At 45.9% G+C, this 20,216-nt stretch overlaps 1 protein-coding gene across 1 annotated transcript in view; it reads left to right on the top strand.

Annotated features, from left to right (window-relative positions):
- Nucleotides 1–20,216, top strand: part of LOC143767185 (ornithine decarboxylase-like) — a 154,867-nt gene that overhangs the window by 49,354 nt on the left and 85,297 nt on the right. The window contains exons 3-4 of the mRNA XM_077255285.1: nucleotides 4,327–4,500; nucleotides 6,202–6,374. Of these exons, the coding sequence (XP_077111400.1) occupies nucleotides 4,327–4,500; nucleotides 6,202–6,374 (347 nt within the window). The remainder of the gene's footprint in view (nucleotides 1–4,326; nucleotides 4,501–6,201; nucleotides 6,375–20,216) is intronic.

The raw sequence follows: 20,216 nt of genomic DNA, 5'->3' as shown, positions 1-20,216 counted from the left end.
CGATCGGCCGCACTCACGAGGGAAGCACGGCCGATCGCTGCCGGGTGTCAGCTGATTATTACAGCTGACATCCGGCACAATGTGCTAGGAGCGGTCACGGACCGCTCCAGGCACATTAACCCCCGGAACACTGCGATCAAACATGATTGCAGCGTTCCGGCGGCACATCGCGTTGTTCCGAGGGTCTCAGGGAAGCACGCAGGGAGCCCCCTCCCTGCGTGCTTCTCTGAGACCCTCGGAACAATGCGATGTGATCGTGTTGTTCAGAGGGTCTCCTACCTCCTCCTCCCTGCAGGCCCTGGATCCAAGATGGCCGTGGGGCTCCTTCCGGGTTTTGCAGGGAGGTGGCTTGCAAGCGCCTGCTCAGAGCAGATGCCACCAAGCCTTCCTGCAGTGCCTGTGTGATCGCTGATCTGACACAGTGCACTGCTAAGTGTCAGATCAGCGATCTGATAATATATAGTGATGTCCCACCCTGGGGCAATGTTATAAAGTAAAAAAAAAAATATTTACGTGTAAAAAAAAAATAAAATTCCTAAATAAAGATTAAAAAAATATTGTTCCAATAAATACATTTTTGGGAGCACTAAACTTTATCAGCATGCACAAGAGACCACAAAAACACAGCAAAAAAATGCAGCAAATACGCAGCAAAGCTTGTGCAGCGCCCCAGAGTCCTGGTCGTTGCAGTACTGGAGCTCCGCCGCTAAGGGGGGCTATGGTACGTCTGATGGCACTGAAGGAGCTCTTCTGACCAGGTATCACAGTCACCAATACACTTCACAGTCTGGCCTCCAGGGGGAGCTAAGGGTTCTATGTATTAGGCCACTCCTCACAATCTGGTAAAACTGGGGGTTAGGCAGAAAGTTAGATCAGGAAGCTGACTGGGTTGGAACCAGGCAACACCTTGTGGCAGAGGGTGTTGTAGGGGGAAGATTCAGAGGGGTCTCTGTCAGGGGTGGGATCCTGGCAGAGGCCTAGCAAACAGAGAAGAACGTTACGGGACCGCGCCTGCACGATATAGCGGCGGTACCCCAAGAAAGGATAAGAAGCGAGGTTCATTGTGCTGAGTGAGAAACGAGATCAACGCAACAAGGAGAATACCAGTAGGAGTCGTGCTGTAAGACGAGGCAACATCCTATTGAGGCGCATAACCGGTGGCCGGAATGCCGAGGAAGTATAGAGCTCCAGCCAAACTTCAAACCAACGGCAGGACAGTCAGTTATAGGTGGGCTGTCTCACCCAATTCACCTAGGAAGACACAGGGGGGTAACAACAGGAGTGGGGCGACGCTAGAGTCCCGGAAGAGCTCCGATCCTCCCCGTCATACGGGTGCGTCCTAACCATAAGATCTGGGGGACGTGGAAGAACATCAGAATCGAGTTGTGAGGGAACACGAGAAACAGACACAACAGTTGTGAGGACTATCCCGTGGTGCTTAGCAGGGAAGGACTACAACACACAAGCGCTAGAAGGTAGGCACAGATTTCCACCTGCAAAGGGAGCTCTGGATGAGCCATCGGACCGGCCGGACTTGCGCAGCCCGGTTAACCGTATTCCGGATTGAGGATCCTGAAGCCTTCAGTAAAGAGGTAAAGAGACTGCAAACTGGTTTCCTCGTTATTTACTGCAACCTGCACCGCACCACCACAACATCATCACCATCTCGCACACCTATCATTGTACGCCCCTCAGCAGGGTCACGGACCAGGTCTAGCCACCGTGACAACCCCAGAACAGAGACTCAGAGGCCCGGTACCGGGTACCCCTCGGCCCTGCGACAGTGGGGGCGCTACACTTGCTTTTTGTAAGCAGCTTCTTTACAACTAAGAGATTAGGTTTTGCCTGCAGAAAAAAACACAGTAAGGCTATGTTCACACGATGCGGTTTTTGCTGCGGATCCGCAGCGGATTTGCAGCTGCGGATCCGCATCCTTTTTCCATGCAGGGTACAGTACAATGTTACCCTATGGAGAAAAAAAAACCGCTGTTCCCACGTTCCTTTTTTCCGCTGGAAAATCCGCGCTGATTTTCTGCGGAAAAAAAGAAGTACCATGTCAATTCTTTCTGCGGATTCCGCTGCTGTTTTCCACCTGCACCAATAGGAAAAAGCAGCTGGAAACCCGCAGTGGAATCCGCAGTAGAAAAAGGACTGAAAACCGCAGTGAAAACCACCGCAGGTTTTGCACTGCGGATTTCACAAATCAGGACCTGAAAAATCCACAGCGAAAAAAGGATCGTGTGAACAAGCCCTAAAAGCGCATCATGTGAACTTAGCCATAAAGTCACTTCAAAACTGAAAAGGTCAGTAAATAAACTGTTTTGTAAATTATCTTAAAATAAAATGAAAATTGGCACTAAACTTTTTAAGTCTTCTAACATGCTAAGAAAATTAAAGAATGTTTGAAAATTGCTGCATCACATTACTGTAAGGCACACTTCCCTTGAGAAAGCACCTTTGTGAAAAGCGCGTCGGGACAACTGTGGCGGTGTCTTGGTGATCACATCATCATCACTTAACAACGGGTTTATTTATATGACCTAGCTGGACTATATAGAAATCTCCTGTAGATATATTTATTTAATGTCAATTTGTCAACTATTTTCTATGATCAATTGACTTGAATTGATGTGGCACCTATGCCCTAAATTACATTGGACTCACCATCACTTTTTGTACTTGATTTATCCTCCTTGTTGAAATCCTCATACATGTGTCCTCTTTTTGTATGATACATGTTTTCAAAAAATGTTTAATAAAACTTTATTGATTTTATACTCTTGTCTCAGTGGTTAATGGATACTCGTTATCCATATGTAGGTACTATATGATTAAATCTACCACATGTACCCGTATTTTCCGGCGTACAAGACGACTTTTTAACCCCTGAAAATCTTCTTAAAAGTCGGGGGTCGTCTTGTACGCCGGGAATCGCCTTGTACGCCGGGTGTATATGGTGGGTGGGGGGGGGAGTGATCCTGATGACGACGAGGGGGCGTCTCACAGGAAAGTGAGTATCCCCCATTACCTTATCATAGCGCTGCAGCGTGGGGTCTCTGTGCTGGGAGCGGCGGCTGCTGTGCTGTGCTGTGCTGTGGCGGCTCCTCTTCTGCAGTGTGGGGCCTCTGGTGCTGTGGGGCGGTGGCGGCGGTGGCGTATCTTCATGCAGTCGGGGCTCCTCCGGCATCTCAAAGCCTAGAAGCCCCGCCGGCAACTCCATCGGTGTAATGCGCTGGCCTCCGGGAAAATGGCCGCTGCTTAGATTCAGATCTCGTGTCCCGAGATTTCGGGACGAGATCTGAATCTGAGCATGCACAGCCCCCAGCGGCCGGGCCACCGCATCGCACCTATTGAGCTGCCTCCGGGAAAATGGCCGCTGCTCAGATTCAGATCTCGTCTCCCGAGATCTCGGGACGAGATCTGAATCTGAGCAGCGGCCATTTTCCCGGAGGCCACCTGACCGCATTGTACCGATGGAGTTGCCGGCGGGGCTTCCAGGCTGAGATGCCGGAGGAGCCCCGACTGCATGAAGATACGCCGCCGCCACTGCCCCACAGCACCAGAGGCCCCACACTGCAGAAGAGGAGCCGCCACAGCACAGCAGCCGCCGCTCCCAGCACAGAGACCCCACGCTGCAGCGCTATGATAAGGTAATGGGGGATACTCACTTTCCTGTGAGACGCCCCCTCGTCCTCATCAGGATCACTCCCCCCCCCCCAAAAGGCACATATTCACCGGCCCTATAAGACGACATACGGTGTATAAGAAGACCCCCAACTTTTAAGAAGATTTTATTTTTTAACTGGTAAAGTTGGGGGGTCGTCTTATACGCCCAGTCGTCTTATACGCCGGAAAATACGGTATATAAATATATAAATAATCATTAATGGAGAAACGAGTAGGGATATGTCTCTAGCAAGAACTAACTGTTATGTCTTTTGAATATTTGTTTGAGATTGCATTACTTTAAAGTAGATACATGAGAAATGTCATGTATTATCTTGTTTGTTTGGTATGACTATCTGTTTTAAAGACACAAAAATGTAAACTTTGAAAATTGCAAATGTTTTAAAATTTTCATAAAATTTCAGATATTTTCATAAATAAACTTTAATCATATTGACCTACGTTTACCATTAACAAAAAGCACAATTTCTCATGAATTCCAAAGCTACTGCCACACGTCAGATTTGAAAAATGATGTTTGGTCACAAAAGTCAAAATTGTCTCTAACTAATGGGTTAAATCATGAAGTCACAGAAAGTTATTTATTTTGCATTTATAAACCATTGCTGATTTGGCATGTTAATTATCTTATGAAAACAGGATAACCAGGATGCCTTCTATGTTGCGAACCTAAGTGATGTGGTGGACAAATACTGCCATTTTCAAAGGGATCTGCCCCGAGTAAAGCCTTTCTATGCTGTGAAGTGCAACAACAGTGAACAGGTTATTCAGGTTCTCGCCAAGCTGGGTACTGGATTTGACTGTGCAAGCAAGGTAATCAATTTCACGATTCTTGGCTGTAAGTAGACCATCTATATGATGACCTGCAGACCAATTGTATTACTCTAGGCATGCTAGACATGCATGAAACGCACTGATCGAGAGTTATAGATGGCACAAGTACATGCTCTATGGTCACCATCTTGGTCCCATCAATATATTCCCAAATATAGCACAATCATTGCATCAGATATTAATGTGTAACATGCACATACAGGTGCATCTCACAAAATTAGAATATCATCAAAAAGTTAATTTAATTCAGTTCTTCAATACAAAAGTGAAACACATATTATATAGCGTTATTACAAACAGAGTGATCTATTTCAAGTGTTTATTTCTGTTAATGTTGATGATTATGGCTTACAGCCAATGAAAACCCAAAAGTCATTATCTCGGTAAATTAGAATACTTTATAACGCCAGCTTGAAAAAAATGATTTTAACATCCTAAATGTTGGGCTACTGAAATGTATTCAGTAAATGCACTCAATACTTGGTCGGGGCTTCTTTGGCATCAATTACTGCTTCAATGGAGGCGATCAGTCTGTGGCACTGCTGAGGTGTTATAGAAGCCCAGGTTACTTTGATAGCAGCCCTCAGCTCGTCTGCATTGTTGGGTCTGGTGTCTCTCATCTTCCTCTTGACAATACTCCATAGAATCTCTATGGGGTTAAGGTCAGGCAATTTTCCTGGCCAATCAAGCACAGTGATACTGTTGATTTTAAAGCAGGTATTGGCACTTTTGGCAGTGTGGACAGGTGCCAAGTGCTGCTGGACAATGAAGTTTCCATCTCCAAAAAGCTTGTCGGCAGAGGGAAGCATGATGTGCTCTAAAATATCCTGGTAGACGACTGCGCTGACTTTGGTCTTGATAAAACACAGTGGACCTACACCAGCAGATGACATGGCTCCCAAACCATCATTGATTTTGGATGCTGAGCTCTGTATAACCCCGCCCACATCACTGATTGGCAGCTTTCTGTGTTTACCTTGCATAATAAGAAAGCAGCCAATCAGTGGTGGGGACGGGGCCATATAGGGCTCATGAACATGGAGGACTACATGGAAGCAGGTTTACTATTCCTCTAGTTATGGTCTCCTGCAAATAAAATGGTAATTTTACCCAAACTACAGCAAGCGGCCCAGTGCATCTTTGGAATCAAAGTCTCGGCCCCTCCTACATTATGGTGCCCTCAGAGAAGGAGAGTTCCGGTCAATTACTAACTGTTGCACAATACTCTCCCACCTTTTCAGCATGGAAAACATTTGTGAGATAATATAATTTCCAAACATAGATATCTATCATTAAAGGGTGACGTCCAGTTTACAGATATCTGCCGGCTCTCATGGACAAGCATCAGTATACAAGCAGGCAGATATCTGTAGGTGTCCATCACCGGCCTGCTCACCTTGGATATGTAGTTTTTTTTTATTCCTCAATTTTTTTCTCCTAAATTTCTATTGGTTGGCTGGTTGGCTCATTTTTTTTACTTGATGGTATTCTTAGTTATTTTTTATTTTTTATGTTTTGTAATTATGTAAAAAGCAAGTAATATGGAAATATAAAAATAAGTTTATCTAACAAATTCAATGAAGAAAACATTTAATTAGAAACATAATTAGACCTCACAAAATACTATCTTCAGCCGTGGTTGGCGTCTTATTTATAATGACTGACATTTTATTTCTGCAGGCAGAGATTGACTTGGTGTTGAGTTTAGGAGTGCCGGCAGATGATATTGTCTATGCCAACACTTGCAAGCAACCATCATTCATTCGCCACGCAGCCTTGCAGGGAGTGCACAAAATGACTTTTGACTGTGAAAGTGAACTGCTAAAAGTGGCAGAGAACCATCCAGCGGCTGAGTACGTGGGTATTAAACTAGGTGTAATATTAAAGAGGCTGTTCCTTTTCAGATATATTTTGCCTGCCGCCTCAGTTCACTTTAATAGCTGAGCACTGCTCTGGTCTCTATTGTTTGGCTGCAGCCATTATGTCACAAAGACAACACTGAAGCCAATCAGTGTGCTCAGGGGTTTGTGCCATCTAAATCAGGAACTCCATGATTGGCTGCAGCGCTGTCAGTGTCATGTCACCACTGCAGTATATACGTAATCAGTGAACATACACTGGAGATGCAGTGCTGCATCTGGGAGGGAAATTAAAGTGCAATTTGTTTTTTAACCCCTTCACAATTTCCGTCGTACATGTACAGCAAAAGTCGGAAGCCGTGGTGGGGAGCAGACTCACCCGGCAGGTGATGGCTGTGTAGCCTGCCACTAACAATTGCAGGTGGAGGACCATCGGCATTTAACATGCGTCGGCATGCGTACACATCATTCTTTCCACACATTAGTGCCCCGATGATGTGATCACGGGTCACGATCAGTTGTCATAACCGCTGGGGGTCAGCTTATGACCCCTGTGCCTGTCATTACGAAGCTCCTGTGAAACCCTGCTTGTGTTTAGGCTTCGAAGGACACAGTGATTTCTGCTATATACAGCAATGCTGAAAGGATCGGATAATTGCATCTTCAAGTCCCCTAAGGAGGCTAACAAGAACAGTGAGAAGTAAAAAAAAAATATAAAAAAAAAAACAACTAAAAGATCAAATCACCCTCGTTTGAAATTAAAGGTAGTAAAAAAATACACATATATGGTACCGTCGTGTTCAGAAAAGTCTTATCTATGAAAATATATAAATAATTAACCCGATAAGGAAACACCATAAATGAAAAAAATTCAAGAACGCCAAAATTATGGGGTTTTTTTGTTGCCTCAATTCTACAAAAAATGTTGTATCAAGCAATCCAAAAGTTACATCTATACCAAAATGGTATTAATAAAAACATTGTCTCATCTCATAACAGATAAGCCATCAAAGAGCTCCATTGGCTGAAAAACAGAAATGTTGCAGTCTCAGAAAATGGCGACACAACTCAAAAACATTTTTTATGCAAACTTCCGATTGTTTTTTTTCACCACTAAAATAATAAAATGTGGACATGTTGGGTATTGCCGTAATCATTTTGATGAAGGGAATCGTATTGTGAGGTCATTTTTACTACAAAATGAACAGCATAAAAACAGTTCCCAAAAAACAATGTCAGAATAGCCTTTTTTTAATAATTTCACTGCACTTGGTATTTTTTTCCAATATTATAGTACACTATGTGGTAAAATAAATTATCCTGCAAAAAAAACAAGCCCTGATATGGCCATGTGGACAGAAAAAATAAAAGGGTTATAGCTCTGGGAAGGAGGGGAGGAAAAAATGGAAACACAAAAATGGAAATTGGCCACGGCATGAGGGAGTTAATGAGTTGAGCCAGGAAGTAAAAAGTTTATGAAATGAAATGGGACAACTAAATTTAAAATTTTCCTTTACATATAGGAAAAGAAACAGTGCCAGCATCAAAAATGGATTAATATCAAATATGTTTATTTAAATCTTCTTAAAATAGCAGTAATCTATATTAAACATGGAAGACAAAAAGAGAGCCGCATTTCGAGCAAATTGTGTCGTATCATGGGAGGTTGGTCAGGCAGCTCTTATATACAAACGGGTATGATTTATCATACCTGAAACCAAATTTTTTAAAATGAAACAGACATGTACAAAAACATTATTCAAGTCCCCCAAAAACTAACATATTTAAAAAGCAAGTATATAAATATGTTCTGACAAAGTCACTGTTGAACTACTGCAGGGGAGATATGTGTCACTGCGCTAAGGCTACTTTCACTATAGCGTTAACTGCAATCCGTCACAATGCGTCGTTTTGCAGAAAAAACGCATCCTGCAAAAGTGCTTGCAGGATGTGTTTTTTCTCCATTGGCTAACATTACACAACGCATTGCGACGGATTGCCACACGTCGCAACCGTCGTGTGACGGTTGCGTCGTGTTGTGGCGGACCGTTGGCACAAAAAAACGCTACATGTAACGTTTTTTGCCGCCGACGGTCCGCTTTTTCCGACTGCGCATGCGTGGCCGGAACTCCGCCCCCACCTCACAATGGGGCAGCGGATGCGCTGGAAAAATACATCCGCTGCCCCCGTTGTGCGGCGGAGACAGCGCTAGCGTCGGTAACCTCGGCCCGACGCTAGTGTGAAAGTAGCCTTAATGGCATCAGTGATGTGAAAACCAGAGTATTTTCCTCCAGCGCACGAAGTGATGTGAGGGGTTAAGCTAATTTTCATAATTAGCTGGCTTTTATGTGGACATCCATAGAGCAGGTGGGAGGATGTCCACCTTATCTCTACCCCAGGGTGTGGTCTGGGGCTTAAGTAGCTGGGCTCCAGAGGCAGTTATTAATTTAGCAGGACTGGAGGGAGGACCTCAAGTGTCCTGAGGAGAAAAGACGGAACCTGTGTTGCTCCAGAGCGGGCTGCTACCTCCCAACGTATGGACTGTGTTACAGCATTTTGTTTTCTTTGTTGTTTTCCTGTTTTGCCTGAAGAGCTGTGTTTTACTTTCCCCTTCTTGTTGGTTTGTGCTGTCATATAAGAAACCAACTGAAGATTTAAAGAAACAGTGTTCCTGTTTTCTACCTCTGTGTACCGCCAAGTGAGTTGAACTACAACAGTGTCCATATATATGCAAATTACCATATAGAGAAAAAAAAAAATGAAAAAAAAACACTAACCAAGTCAATATTGTAAAATTAGTTCCTGTCTACTGTTTAGACAGTTTGGGCAACACGTTTTTAGAACAAACATCCTTTAGAATTCCTGATTGAGCAGTTTTAGCCACATAGCTCCACCTCAAATTGGTTTGATGACCCCTTTCTATAGCTTGAATGTGATATTAGATGCTTGTACATTGGTGGAATGTGTGACAATAATAGAGATATTTTAATTCATTTTCCATATATAAATGCCACCTTATATGTGGTTTTAAAGGAGCAAGAAGAGCAACAACATTTTGTATAAAGTGCATGCTGCAGGTTAAAGGACATTTTGAGTGTTACAATTAATGTATGTTTTAATTTGATATTGACACTGAATAACACATGAACGGAAATGTTGGAAATGTCCAGCACACTGCAGCACTTACAATGTGTAGAACGACATCTGTGACATTCCTCTGTTTATCAGACGCAAATACTGTACAATCGATTTGAGCGCTGCCTGGCAGAGGAGCTGTAAACATCTCCCTGCTCCACCAGGAACTCCAATAGAACGCAGGCTACTTCCGGCCTGTGCCCTGTTGGAGACAGCGCGTGCTGGGTACGTCGGGCAATGCAATTACATAACTGCATCGCATTGTTCAGCACCCACTGCTATAATTGACAGAAGATGAGATGGAGGCTGCGCTTGACAATGGGTATTCATGATGCCCGTGAGTTTCACTTAAAATTGACCATTAAACTTTAATCTCTGCTGACTACCAGCCCCCCCCCCGCGCTCCTTTTGCCCTGTACCCCAATAATTACACAACAAACGTTCGTTTGGATAAATTGGCCACAGCAGCCTTTTTATTAACATTAACCCCTTCACCCCCGGAGCTTTTTCCGTTTTTCCGTTTTCGTTTTTCGCTCCCCTCCTTCCCAGAGCCATAACTTTTTTTATTTTTCCGTCAATTTGGCCATGTGAGGGCTTATTTTTTGCGGGACGAGTTGTACTTCTGAAAGACATCATTGATTTTACCATGTCGTGTACTAGAAAACGGGAAAAAAATTCCAAGTGCAGTGAAATTGCAAAAAAAGTGCAATCCCACACTTTTTTTTTGCTTGCCTATTTTGCTAGGTTCACTAAATGCTAAAACTGACCTGCCATTATGATTCTCCAGGTCAGTACGAGTTCATAGACACCTAACATGACTAGGTTATTTTTCACCTAAGTGGTGAAAAAAAATTCCAAACTTTGCAAAAAACAAAACAAAACAAAATTGCGCCATTTTCCGATACTCGTAGCGTCTCCATTTTTCGTGATCTGGGGTCAGGTGAGGGCTTATTTTTTGCGTGCCGAGCTGGCATTTTTAATGATAGCATTTTGGTGCAGATACGTTCTTTTGATCGCCCGTTATTGCATTTTAATGCAATGTCGTGGCGACCAAAAAAACGTAAATCTGGCGTTTCGATTTTTTTTCTCATTACGCCGTTTAGCGATCAGGTTAATGCTTTTTTTTATTGATAGATCGGGCGATTCTGAACGTGGCGATACCAAATATGTGTAGGTTGGGGTTTTTTTTAATTGATTTATTTTGATTGGGGCGAAAGGGGGGTGATTTAAACTTTTATATTTTTTTTATTTTTTTCACATTTTTTTTTAACTTTTTTTTTTACTTTTGCCATGCTTCTATAGCCTCCATGGGAGGCTAGAAGCAGGCACAACGCGATCGGCTCTGCTATGCAGCAGCGATCATAAGATCGCTGCTACACAGCAGAAATGCCGGTGTGCTGTGAGCGCCGACCACAGGGTGGCGCTCACAGCCACCGGCGATCAGTAACCATAGAGGTCTCCAGGACCTCTATGGTTACAATGTACAAGCATCGCCGATCATGTGACGGGGGTCGGCGATGCGCTCATATCCGGCCGCACGGCCGGATGCGGTAGTTAAATGCCGCTGTCTGCGTTTGACAGCGGCATTTAACTAGTTAATAGCGGCGGGTGATCGCGATTTCACCCGCCGCTATTGCGCGCACATGTCAGCTGTAAAAAACAGCTGACATGTCGCGACTTTGATGTGCGCTCACCGCCGGAGCGCACATCAAAGCAGGGGACCCGACATCTGACGTACTATACCGTCAGATGTCGGGAAGGGGTTAAAACATAACAGTTTATTAACATTAGAACCCCAGGGAAAGGTGGTCCTCGAAGCCCCAAGAATCAACCAACTTATATCCAATCTCCATAATTTGGCCTCCAGGTCGTGTCCTTGCCTCTAGCCGCTAAGCACCAGCTCAGAGACGCTTAAAGACTCGCCCGGCCAATATCCGCCAAAATCCCAAGGCCCCAGTCTTCTCGACTGTATAACCACCATTTCATTCTCTAAGCCACACCAGGGGGAGTCCAAGATCTCACACATCCCCCCCCCCTCCAAGCCGCCATTTCTTATCACCACCAACTTCGAGGACCTCTTTCCCCCCCCGCCACCAACACCAATGTACTGACTCCTCAGACATTTGTGTCCCGCCACACCAGCAGCCCTTTCTCGATACCCTCCTGTACTGCTAGACACCATAAGTCCAAGCCAATGGCATTCAAATGGACACCATCCTTTCTCCAATACTCGCCCGTCCCCGACTCCAAATCCAAATGGCGAATTACAAGGGCCCCGTTCCGCACCATAAAACGGGAAACAGCCCTGTTAACTTTTATTGTGGCCCTGTTGATACCCTGTACCGACCGTGCCCCGAACCAGACTTTTATAGGAACGATATCCGACCATATTACCAACAAGCGCGGGAACATAGCCCACAACCTTAAGACATCAAACTTAATATCATTGATCAATTCTCTACAAGGGCGTTTACCAAGATCGTTGCCCCCCAAATGGATCACCAATAAATTCGGCACCCGGTCCAAATGCCCAAACTTGTGAAATTCCGGCAGAAGCTGCTTAAAGTACATTCCACGTTTACCAATCCGATGTATTACTGTCGAAGACTTTTCCACACCGAGCTGTCTCCCTTCAGGGCGAACGTCCGCTCGCACCGCTGCCCAAAAGACGAACGAGTGGCCCATAATCCATGCGAGTAAAGGCCTGTTCCCTGAAAAGAAAAAAGACAACAAACCAAAACATAATAACCGCGAAGCACAACCCGTTCAAATCAACTCCCAATTCAAAAAACACCCTTCAGACCAAGGACGGGCGAATATACGACCTAAACCTGACGGATTCCCAACGGCCGATCCTTCGCACTACGTCCTCCCCTAAACCTCGTCTGGCTGCTTCCGTAGCTGCACCTATTCTGAACGAATGCCCCGAATAATTCTCTGCCGAAATGCCCCCTCGCATCAAGCAGCGCTTAAATATAGTAACAAACTGATATCGAGATAAAAATGACCCATCTCCGTGCAACAACAATGGCTCATCATCCCAGACCTCTCCCTTTGAAAATTCCCTAAAACATAATACGGGGCATAACGGGGAACCCACAACCTCAAAGAGCACAATTTTACACCATTTCCCGACCAAATCCGTTTTCGATTGACGCAGCCAAATCACCAACCTATCCCCGTGCAAAACTACATCCCGGCCCAGCAATCCCCCTTTTTTATGCCTTGAGGGGCTGACCAACTCACCCAAACGAAAAGCCCCAAAAAATGCCAGAGCAAATGCCAGCTTAAACAGGATAACCTCTGATTGGTTAGAAGAAACCCCTGGCAATTGTTCGCCTATCCGCAGTAAAATCTCATAAGAGACAGGGCTTCGTCCATCTAAACTTTTCCAACCCTTCCGCCACCCTTTCATCACCTGAAGAACCATAAATGACTTAGTAACGTCACGTGTTGTGAATTCTGATTGTGGGCTCCCCCGGTGGTGTTTTATGGTAGTGCCACTTATTTGCCTTCTTCTATCCTTGATCACCTGTTGACACCCATTAGGGGAGTTTCCTATTTAAGGCTGCTTGGCTGCTGGTCCGATGCCGGCCAACAATGTATCAGTAGCATTCTGTTGCATTCTCCTGCCTCAAGATCCTGTTCAGCTAAGTTGAATTTTGTTTCTAGTTAATGCTATTTTTGTCCAGCTATTTGCAATGTGACTCTCTGTAGCTGGAAGCTCTCGTGGACTGAAATTGCCACTCCAGTGGCATGAGTTGTCACTGGAGTTTTAAAGTAATTTCAGGATGGTGTTTTTGAGTAGTGTTTTGAAGTTGACCGTGAAGTGACTCTTTCCTGTACTTCTGCTATCTAGTAAGCGGACCTCACTGTGCTAAATCTGCTGTTCATCCTACGTATGTCTTTTCCTCTTGACTCACCGTCAATATCTGTGGGGGGCTGCTATCTCCTTTTGGGGGTCATCTCTGGAGGTAAGGCAGGCCTGTATATTCCTCTGATGGGGTAGTTAGATCTCCGGCTGGCGCGTGGTGTCTAGGGCATCGTAGGAAACACTCCCCGGCTACTTCCAGTGTTGTGTCAGGTTCAGGTCACGGTCACTTTAGTTCCCATCACCCGAGAGCTAGTCCGTTGTTATTTTGATTTCCCTGCCATTGGGAAAATCATAACAGTCACGTAACCCCCTAAATTTAAATCCAAATGCCAAACCAGCCAAAAATTGATTAACCTTAGATACCGACGATCCTGAATCCCATTTCTGACCCAGGAGCAACAGCAATTTTTCGTCGTCGTGCACGTCTGTGTCCAGCGACGACCCCCAATCCACCCAAGTATTCCATGCCTTAACATAGTGTGACCAAGACCCTGGAGCCAGTGACCTGGACAATAACCCTCTTACTGCACCAACGGAAGCTTCCATAAGTCCTCTGGGCAGAACACTCGCATGAGATCCACTTGAGACACGACATCCGGAACCCGATCCCACTGTGAATGAGAAATAGTGTGAGAAACCAACGAGTTGTTAAACGGCCGGAATTCAGCAGTGACCCATAAATTACACCGTAGACCCAACCAAACCATATGCTGCAAGACTCTTAGCAAAGCCGGATCTGCGGATAACAGTGAATTTATTGCTTTCGCAGCACCCTCACATTCACAACTAAAACAAATCTTTGTGTTACGAACTTCCGTTCCCCATAAAGATAAAGCAACTGCAATGGGGAACACCAAACACAGCAATCGATTAGCAGAAAAACCGTTGCCAACCCACAACGGTGGCCACTGACATGCTAGCCAACTCTCTTTAAAGACCAAACGAAAACCGTGCTCGTCCACCGGGCCGATCGCAAATCCCAAATCCTCCGCATGCACTACCGGTCCGATCCATAGCGACCTCCCATTATATGATTCCAGAAAAAGCATCCAAACCTTCAGGTCATCTTTCAAGGCCCTCCAAAGCCTGATAAAATGTGACGGGGCCTGAACTCCTACTGTAGCCAAGGACAACCTGCGACAAAAAGCCCTACCCATCGGCATGATACGGCATGCGAAGTTCAACTTCCCTAGCAGTGATTGAATCTCGCGCAGCGTTACCTTTCTTAGTTCATAGACTCTCCTCACCACCACCATTCTCAAACCCGCCAATTTGTCATCAGGCAAACGACATTCCATTGCGCCCGTATCAATCTCGATGTCCAAAAAACTCAGACACGTTACCGGACCAACCGTCTTGTCAGGAGCTAACGGAACGCCGAACCTTCTCGACACAATCTCCATTGAGTGAAGCAAAATTGAACAATCCACGGAATGCGCTGGACCCACAAATAGAAAATCATCCAGATAATGGATGCAGGACCGAAGTCCAGATACATCTTTCACCGTCCATTCCAAAAACGTACTGAACATTTCAAAATACGCACACGATAGAGAACAGCCCATCGGCAAATAACGATCCACATAAAAACCCCTGTTCCAGAAACACCCTAGCAAATGCAAACTATCTGGATTAACGGGTAACAAACGAAACGCGGCCTCAATATCGGTTTTAGCCAACTAGGCTCCCTGCCCACAATGCCTAACCCATTCCATAGCTGTGTCAAATGACGTATAAAGAACCGAGCACAGCTGTGGGTCAATTCCATCGTTAACCGACAAACCTATTGGGAACGAAAGGTGGTGAATTAGCCTAAATTTGTTAGCCTCCTTTTTGTGCACTACCCCCAATGGGGACACTCTCAAGCCCTCCATAGGGAGGGACTGAAATGGGCCGGCCATTCTTCCAAGTGACACCTCCTTGTTCAACTTTTCTGTTACTACTTCAGGAAATTCGTAGGCCGATTTTAAATTCTTTTTGGACAACTGCACCTTAACGACCACAAAAGGTATTGAAAAACCATCCCTAAAACCATTTCGTAAGGTTAACGCTGCTTTTTTATCAGGGTATCTATTTAGGAACCGTTCCATCTATGCCAGACGCACTGGCGTCACCCCTTTTATCAAATCGGTCTGACCCTTTCTGCTTCCCTCCCTTAAAACATCTTGCTGCCCCGTGATTACCTCCACATGAGGAACATTCATGCTTAAATTTGCACTTTGCCCCAAACCTGCAGGTCCCTTTGTTAAAAGCGAAACACAGTCCCCTCTGCATGACCACCGAGTGCCCTGACTGTCCTGAACCCCCGTTGCCTCCAAGAAATGACTGAGTTCCCTGACTTAACCTGACCGGTGCTGTCACCCTCATCCACAAGGAAATATCCTTGTGGTCCCACCGGATATTTGGACGTACCGCTTTTCGTTGGCGGAATTGCTCGTCATATCTAATCCAGCCTTGGCCCCCATAAACCCTGTAGGCCTCCCCGATGATATCTAAATAACAAAACAAGGGGGCACAAGTCTCCGGCGATTTTTTTCCCCTATTACGCTAGCAAAAATTGCAAAAGTCTGTAACCAGTTAGAAAAAGTACGTGGGATCAACCTAACCTGAATGAGTCCCCGACTCCCTCCGCCTCCAGGGCCCCCCTCTCTCTAACATTACCCAGCCACGCCGATAACGGCGATGATTAAATCTGTCTACCCCTCGTCTCCCACATTTGGAATAAATCCTTTAACCCTTGCATTAAAATACCCGCACCAAGACTAACCCCCCCACGGGAACCTCCCCTCTACACAAATCAACATTAGGGGCTAGTGATGGCATTAAAGAAGAAAAGACGGCACTCTCACCTGGCTGCCTGGGTGCTGTGTTCCCAGCAGCCGCTGATCCTGTGTCCAGATGCGATCCGTCAGTTCACGGTCCTCCTTGATGGTGCGGGCTCGCCGTTTCACGGGCTTCCAAGGGCCAGTCTTGAGATGCCGCCGCGCTGATAGGACCCACGGAGTGGTCTCGCTCCACGGATGGGGGCACGGCTGTTCAAGGTGCGCAGCGGGACGACCCTGCTCCGCTGACCTGTCCCCCCTTGATGAATCCTCCCCTCTGTGCTCTAGTGCCCTCAGCCCCTCTGTAGCCCACATTACTTCTGTATGCACCCCCCCGGCTAGATCCCCATGAGACTGGAGGATCCCCAGCGCTTCCTGCACTGAAACAGTTAATATCAGCAGCAGCCAGTGAGTGGGCGGAGCTAAGCCAGCGCCCATCACTGACTGCTCTGCGTTCTGGGGCCTGTGCTGCTGCCGCCTGGGAGCCTCTCACATCACGCTGAGCGGCGGCCCGGATGGATGGGTTCACCGCCGCTCCTGCACCTGGCTCCTGTTCACCGGCCGTCCCCGGTAAGTGTGCAGCCCTCCCACGCCGCACCGCTGGTGGAGGCGCCCGCCATGCAGGCCCCCGCCCGCTCCTCTGCACCGATCGTCGCTGCTGAGCCGGGCCCGTTCCTGGCTGGGCACCTGCCGCTCCCCTACCCGGATCCTGTGGCGCAGACGTTCCTTCAGATGAAGGGGAGGCCGACACCTCCCCCCGCTGCAGGCCCTGCCGATTTGTGGGATTCCTCCCGGCTCCTTGGCAGTGCCCGCTATAGCTGCGGCTAGCTGCTGAAGCCGGAGGGTTCCACTGAGGGGCTCCTCATACGGCGCCGGGCCCTGGGGGTGACCTCGGGGCTCAAGCGCTCCGGAGGCCGAGACCTCCGAGGCTGGCGGCCCTCAGTCAGGGAAGGAGATGACCCGGATCCCCCTTCAGGAAGCAGGCCTTGTAAGGACGCCTGCAGCCAGCCTGCACCCCTGGTTCTAGCTGCATCACGGAGGTGCTGTAAAATTTCTTCCACCTCCATTATCTCTAAACCCACAGAGCTTACTATCTTGTTCAGAGGGGCACCAAAATGGTTGATCCTCTAAGATGGGTGCCCCCTTTTATAGTCAACCCCCCCCATCACCCCCTCCTTCCTGCCCATTTCACCCCCAACCAATCTGTAAGCCCTGATTCAAATAATATCCTCTCCTCACTCCACATTATCGCCCCCTCCTTTCTGCTCACTCCCTATAGGCCCACTCAACCCTGTCATGTCGTCCTCCCTTAAAGGCCTGCGGCCTAGTCCGTCCTCACTGGACGGGGAGCCTGGATTAGGTGACTATACGCTTTTTTTATTTTTTCAATAATTGGGGGCTATCATAAATTGGGGTGGCTGTGGGGACATTATGAGGTGCTGGCTGTGAGGACATTTCAAGGGGCTCACTGTGGGGACAGTAAAAGGGGCTGTGAGGGGCATAACAAGAGAGGCTGTGGGTTACATTTCAAGAGGGGCTTGCTGTGTGGACATTACAAGAGGGAACGTGAGGAACATCACAAGAAGGGCTGTGGGGACATCACAAGAGGGACTGTGTGGGACACCATACTGTATGGGAGACTGTGGGGGGACATCATACTGTACATGGAAGGCTGTGGTGGACTTCAAGCTGTATATGAAAGGCTGTGGTGGTGACCATACAATATAATGGGGGGGCTGTGGTGGACATATACAATATGTCGTCCCCCACAGCCCCTCTTGTAGAGAGACTGTTAGGACATTATACTGTATATAGAGGGCTGTGGTGGACATACTATATATGAGGGTCCATGCTGGTGACCATACAATATAATGGGGAGCTGTGATGGACATCACAAAAGGGGTTGCAGGGGACACCATATTACCTGGGAGACTGTGGGGGACATTATACTGTATATGGAGGGCTCTAGTGACCATACTATATAATGGGAGGCTATGGTGGACATCATACAGCAGTGGGGGCTGGGGTGGACATCATAGTGTATATTTGGGGGCTGTAGTGGATATCTTATACAGATGGCTGTGGTGACCATCGTACTGCATAGAGGAACAGTGTGAGGAGAGAGATACAGATTGGAGAGGACAACATGGTGGGCAGTACAAGGGCATACTGTGAAGAGGAGGCACAAAATGGATATGGAGAGGGGAGCGTGAAATGGGGCCACAGGGTGGGGAGAGGTTGGCATGGCCAGGAGACAATGTGGAAATATAGAGAGTGCAAGGTAAACTAGTGGAGAGGGGAAAGCCAATGCATGGGCTGTGGTGCATAAGTGCGGATGGTGTGACAGTTGTATTTGATAATAGCAGACAGTTTTGTTACTATAGCTCATAAGGACAGACAGTGTGGCCGCCATATAAAATAGGAGGTTTATTTAGAGCATAGTATGGACAGATATTTTTATGCAGAGGGCATTTTAATAACAGGTTTTTTATTTTTAAGAGCATCAGGTTGGGATTTGCTGCATAAAAACAGAAAAGAGGGAAGACTGCAGAGACGAGCTTTGCACTTGAAAGTCATCATGGCATCTGGACAAGGTGGAGATAAACAGAAAAGAAACAACTCAATCAGAGAAGATGACACCTATAAGATACCTGGATGTAAATGTTCACTTGTTGATACTGACTATGTCTCATCAGTAATGTGGTTCCAGTATGGTCCGCAGTCTGTTAATAACTGATAATGACAACTCCCAGCATCACCTTACTATTATTAAGGACATACTGGGAGTTGTAGGTTCATGAGATACAAATGTATGAGTCTGATTTCAATTGATTTCTGTACTAAGCTTGGTGATGTAGTCATTTACTTTTGGTGGTTCTGGTGATGTATACATGTACTGATGATGATACTGGTGTTATATTTATTTACTGATGGTGGTTTTCAAGATGTATTCATGTACTGAGGATGGTGCTTGCTTGTGCCTTAGTTATGCACTATTCATGGCTCTGGTGTTCTATTTGTGTGCTAATGATGATTTTGGTTTTGTACTGATGTTGCTTCTGGGGAAGAATACATGACCATAACAACCATCACTACATGAATGCATCAAAAGAACCATCATGTGTACATGAATGTCACCAGAACCACTATCCGTACAGGAACATGGCACCAGAACCATTATCAGTTTAGCTTCCATTAGGGTATCCACCAAATGCTGAACACCTTAATTGAAACCAGTAGGCCCCCATTATTTTAATTTTATGCTATATCAGTCTTCATGACTGTCCTTGGGTTTGACATTTAACCCCTTCACGCTGTGGCTATATTCCATTTTTTTTTTTTTTTTTTTTTTCATTTTAGTTTTTTCCTCTCCTTCTTCCAAGAGCCATATATTTTTTTAATTTCCCATCATTATAGTCATATGAGGGATTGTGGGACAAGTTGTGCTCTTGAATGACACCATTTATTTTATCATGTGATGCGCTGGAAACCGGGATGCTTTGTGATTTATTTTTTTTTTTTTTACCATTTTCACTATATAGTAACACTAACCTGGCAAGATGATTCTGTCACACAAGTACACAGATACCAAACATGTATAGCTTTTTTTGGTGGCGAAAAAAGAATTCAGGAATTCACAGAAAAAAATATCTTGTGTCACCATTTTCCGAGACCCATAATGTTTTCATTTTTTGGGATATAGGTCTGTGTCAGAAAAGATATATATCTTTGATCGTGTTGTAGATAGAACAACATTTAGATTTGAAAGTCCTCAGTGGTTGATACCTTTTAATGGCTAACTGAAAAGATGGTAACAAATTGTGAACTTTCGAGACTACACAGGTCTCTTCATCAGGCATCGACTAAAACAAAATCTGAAGAATCACATATTTATGCACAACACATCACAGAACTAATGCAGTAGATAAGATGAGTGACGTGAAGTAGAAACTATCATTATGGGAGAGGGATAAACAGTTGTGGCCGTAAATATTGGAACAGTTC

This window comes from Ranitomeya variabilis, chromosome 4 (genome assembly GCF_051348905.1).
Source record: "Ranitomeya variabilis isolate aRanVar5 chromosome 4, aRanVar5.hap1, whole genome shotgun sequence".
Taxonomy (NCBI): Eukaryota; Metazoa; Chordata; class Amphibia; order Anura; family Dendrobatidae; genus Ranitomeya; species Ranitomeya variabilis.
The sequence above is the reverse complement of the archived record's forward strand: the minus strand, read 5'-3'. Positions and strand labels throughout refer to the sequence as shown.